Source organism: Etheostoma cragini, unplaced genomic scaffold (genome assembly GCF_013103735.1).
Source record: "Etheostoma cragini isolate CJK2018 unplaced genomic scaffold, CSU_Ecrag_1.0 ScbMSFa_2516, whole genome shotgun sequence".
NCBI lineage: Eukaryota > Metazoa > Chordata > Actinopteri > Perciformes > Percidae > Etheostoma > Etheostoma cragini.
In genome coordinates, this window is record NW_023266686.1 from 42 (window position 1) to 4,629 (window position 4,588).

At 42.2% G+C, this 4,588-nt stretch overlaps 1 protein-coding gene across 1 annotated transcript; it reads right to left on the reverse strand.

Moving 5' to 3' along the window:
• Nucleotides 1–353: 353 nt before the first annotated feature.
• On the reverse strand, nucleotides 354–4,440 carry LOC117940433 (voltage-dependent L-type calcium channel subunit alpha-1D-like; the record flags this gene model as incomplete). The annotated part of the gene is made up of 6 exons (XM_034865733.1): nucleotides 4,314–4,440; nucleotides 4,151–4,216; nucleotides 3,641–3,732; nucleotides 3,063–3,222; nucleotides 2,717–2,844; nucleotides 354–450 (listed from the first exon to the last, which is right to left on the reverse strand). Coding segments are annotated over exons 1-6 (618 nt in total), but the record flags the coding sequence as incomplete, so codon positions are not given.
• Nucleotides 4,441–4,588: the final 148 nt, after the last annotated feature.

Here is a 4,588-nt window from a genome sequence, read left to right on the forward strand (position 1 = left end):
CCTTAAAAAAGGAGACAAAGACGTTGAAAGAATAGTCAAAAAAACCTTAAAAAAGACAACAAAGACATTGACAGAATAGTCAAAAAAACCTTAAAAAAGTAGAGAAATGCGTTGAAAGAATAGTCCAAAAAACCTTAAAAAAGGAGACATTAAAGTGGCCAAAAGAAACAAAAAGTGACAAATACTCATGTATAACATACATGTACTTTACTCAAGTATTGCTGCAGCACTTGCCTCACACCGGGTCACCGGGACAACACCAGGTGGAATAACCAGGAAGTAGATTAACACTGTTCCTACATCACACCCTATGTATATTATATTATATTATATTATATTTAGATTATATTTACCTTACAGGCCACTCTGTGAGGACAGAGCTTTCCAAAACCCAGCGGAGGCTGGATCCTCCGGAGCAGGGCCACGACGTCCAGGTGCTTGATCCGACCCCTAAAGGAAGAGAGCAGGGGAGTCAAGGGAGATCTCCAACTATCCAACATGTCTGCATGGATTTAAAAAAAACATCGAAATCAACTCCCCACAAATTACCAGGAAAAGGAGACAAAGATGTTGAAAAAGTTGATAGAGGCATCGAGAAAGGCCAAAAGAAATGCCCAAAAAACACGTTAAAAGGAGACAGACATTGAAAGAAATGCCGAAAGAATTGTCCAAAGAAATGTCAATAAGGCGACAAACATGTTGAAAGGGTTGTCCAAAATAATTGAAAAATGCAAGAAAAGAAAAGTTGTTTCTTTTTAAAATGCAATAATAATGACCAAAAAAAATCAAAAAAGGAGACAAAGACATTAAAAGAATTTCCCAAAACAATCGAAAAAAACGTAAACAAATTGTCCAAAACAACCTTCAAAAGTAAACAAAAAAGAACAGGGAATAGTGCACATGACTCAGGTCATAATTAAGAGCACACAATAACACAGCTACAGTGCAATAAATACAGATTTAAGTTTAAGGAGTTTATTGAAGTCCTACCATTGACTCAGTAACCTGGTTACCATGGTTACCCTGTTTCTAGCGAGGTATAGAAAGCCTGCCGGAAGACTCGGCTCCATTTGGGCCAGGTTTCATGAATATTCAAGCGTCTAAGCTATCGGACTCTGATTGGCCAACAGCTATCCAATGAGAGCCTGGCTATCAACACCCTGTACCAACCCTGCCTTTAATGTATGAGAAAAACGTTCATATAGTGTTTATCTATAAAATACTTCATCATCAGATTTTATTAACTGATTGTGTGTTTTCATTGTGTGTGTCACCAAGTTACAGAGTCCATGGTAGTACTTCAATAAACTCCTTAAACTTAAATCTGTATTTATTGCACTGTAGCTATGTTATTGTGTGCACATGTTATTGTATGCACTTGATTCAGTGTCATTCACAATGACTATTATTGCCCATACTTATTATTATACTTCAGCCAGATTTTTGTCCCGCTACTAGTCCCGGAGCGTTGCCAACACACGCACACACAATACATCGAAACGTGTGTAAGGATCGGGAATGGTGGGCTATGACTTTTCTAAGAGATTTGCCGCGCGGTTTTTACGAAATCGGCAAAAATACGGCTAAACATTCCTCATGGACTTGAATGGGATATGTTCTGGAAATCGCTCAACATTACTCAAAACGCCCCCTCTTTGGGACCGTGCTGTATCACCATACTTTAACGTAGAAACATGATTAAAAGTTTAAACTGAAGACAAGACTTTGGCGTTTATTGGGCTGAATGGGCGTTCAGATATCAAGCACGGTTTCTCTCAAATCCCAGTTTATGTATTGTCCCATTTTCAGACCGGATCAGATTTTCCAATGTGTGTGTATGTGGTGGAATGTTGAGGCTAGAGTGGAGGACAGAGGGGGGAGATTAAAAAAATCATCCTGGTTCTCTCTCTATAACTTGCTCCCACACCTAAAGTTCTAACTTGTCATGGCTAATTTATACATCACAACGTAGGTATTCTTGTCTAGTTTCAGCCAACGTGCTCATGTATGTAATATGAATTATATCTTTCGCTCAGCAACCTTTCAAATGACAAGTGTTCCCAATCTTCCTCCATTCACTTTTTTAAATCGCTGATACATCCACATTTCTAACTTTATCCAAATAAATTTTATATCAATACATTCCTAAAGGCCTTCTGGTGCTCTTGATGAGGTTATTTTATTGACAACTAGTATCTCATTTGTTTGAGAGCTTGTTCAGTGTCTGAATAGCTGGTAACAGCAGGTGCCAGGTGCAGTCGTTAACTGATCACAGATCAAAGAGATGACATCACAGAGATTAAAGGCTTCCTATTGGTCCTTATTAACCAGGCAACCATACTCTGTATGTCTGTCTGTCGACATCTATCTGTCTCTCTCTCTCTCAGACAGACACACACACTGACAGACAGACACACACACACACACACACACACACACACGTCCTAACGTCTTCAATAGGTTTTAAAAAGTTATATCTGTGAAGGGTTAAGACACACTTATTATTGTTTATTAAGTTTTATTGCTATTTGCATGTGCACCAAGTAGGAGGCTCACTGATAAAATTTCTGCGGAACTTTCTTGTTCTGAAGTGTAACTCTGCATTATAACCATCAGATAAATATAAAGAAGCATGAAAATACTCAAGATAAAGAGGAAGTACCTCAACCCTGTACTTGTACTACAGTACTTGAGTAAATGTAATCCCTGAACATACTTGGCTTCCGGATCGTACTCAGACCAGATCCTCTTAAACTCGTCCAGGTGGTGTGGTCCCAGAATCGACCAATCACGTGTCAGATAGTCAAAGTTGTCCATGATGACGGCGACAAACAGATTTATGATCTGGAAGAGAAACAATCAGTCAACGTGTGTGTGTGTGTGCGTGTATGCCTGAGTGTGTGTGTGTGTAACTGTGTGTAACTGTGTGTGTGTGTATATGTCTGTGTGCGTGTGTGTGCATGAGTGTGTCTGTGTGCGTGTATGAGTGTGTGTATAACTGTGTGTGTGTGTCTGTTTGCGTGTGTATATGTGTGTGCGTGCGTGTGTGTGTGTGTTCTAACCAGGAAAGCACACAGCATGAAGAAGCTGATAAAGTAGACAATGGCGAAGTTGCTACCGCAGCTGAACTCTTCTCCTGGCTCAAAGTCCGACTCGGGGTCGCACCGTTTCCCGGGGAGACTGGCCAGCATGATCTCCTGCCACGCCTCACCTGTGGCACACCTGCACACGCACACACACACACACACGCACACGCACACATACACACACACACACACACACACACACACACAAGACAAACGATCATTACAAAATCTCGTTGTTGAGACAGAATCTAATCACTACAGTCCACATCTGAGCAACATAGGTGGAGACTGCATTTCCCATAATGCAACTGGATAATGTTTTTCAATAGTGTTTTGTTTTCACAGTCACAACTGTGAAAGAATATGTTGTTGTCTAAAGGAAAGAAAAGGTCATTATGTAATTAAGAGCAGAAAGAGGAGCCAGAGGAGGAGGAAAGGGAGGAGGAAGAAGGGGAGGAGGAAGAGGAGGAGGAAGATGAGGAGGAGGAAGGGGAGGAGGAGGAGGAGGAAGAGGAGGAGGAGGAGGAGGAGGAGGAAGGGGAGGAGAATCTGACCTGAAGAGGAGGAGAACAGCCTGAGGAAACGTCTGGAAGTTGTTATTTCTGTTGATCTGAGTGTAATCCTGCATCGCTATCTTCCCAAACGTCTGACAGACAGACAGACGGACGGAAGGACGGAGAGACAGACAGACAGAGAGCGAGACAGACAGTAAGACAGATGGACAGATAGAGACAGACAGGAGGAAAAACAGAGAAGGTACAACAGGTTAGATAATTAACCATCAACAGCTGCAGCTCCCCTCTGACTAACTAACCATTTAACGACTCTTTTAATGTAACATATCAAAGTCCCATTAACGACTCTTTTAATGTAACATATCAAAGTCCCATTAACGACTCTTCTAATGTAACATATCAAAGTCCCATTAACGACTCTTTTAATGTAACATATCAAAGTCCCATTAACGACTCTTTTAATGTAACATATCAAAGTCCCATTAACGACTCTTTTAATGTATCATATCAAAGTCCCATTAACGACTCTTCTAATGTAACGACTCTCACCTGCATCCCGATGACGGCGTAGATGAAGAAGATCATGGCGATGAGCAGAGCGACGTACGGCAGAGCCTGGAGACACAGAGGAGGTTAGACCACCGCCGCCGTGCCCTGCAGCAAGGCAGCTCCCCCTTTACCCCCTCCCCCTGTGTAAGCCCCGCCCCCTGACCTGAAGCGATTTGATGAAAGTCCACAGCAGCGTACGGATCCCCTCCCCTTTACTCAGCAGCTTGACCAATCGCATCACTCGAAATAGACGGAAGAAGGTGATCGACACCCGAGAGCTGTCCTCCCCACTCTGAGAGAGAGAGAAAGAGAGAGGGAGAGAGAGAGGTTGACATGGACAGTAATAACTTATGATTTGCATCTTAAAGCTGCATTCTCTCTAACGTCCAGCAGGGGGAGACTCCTTAAAGCTGCATTCTCTCTAACGTCCAGCAGGGG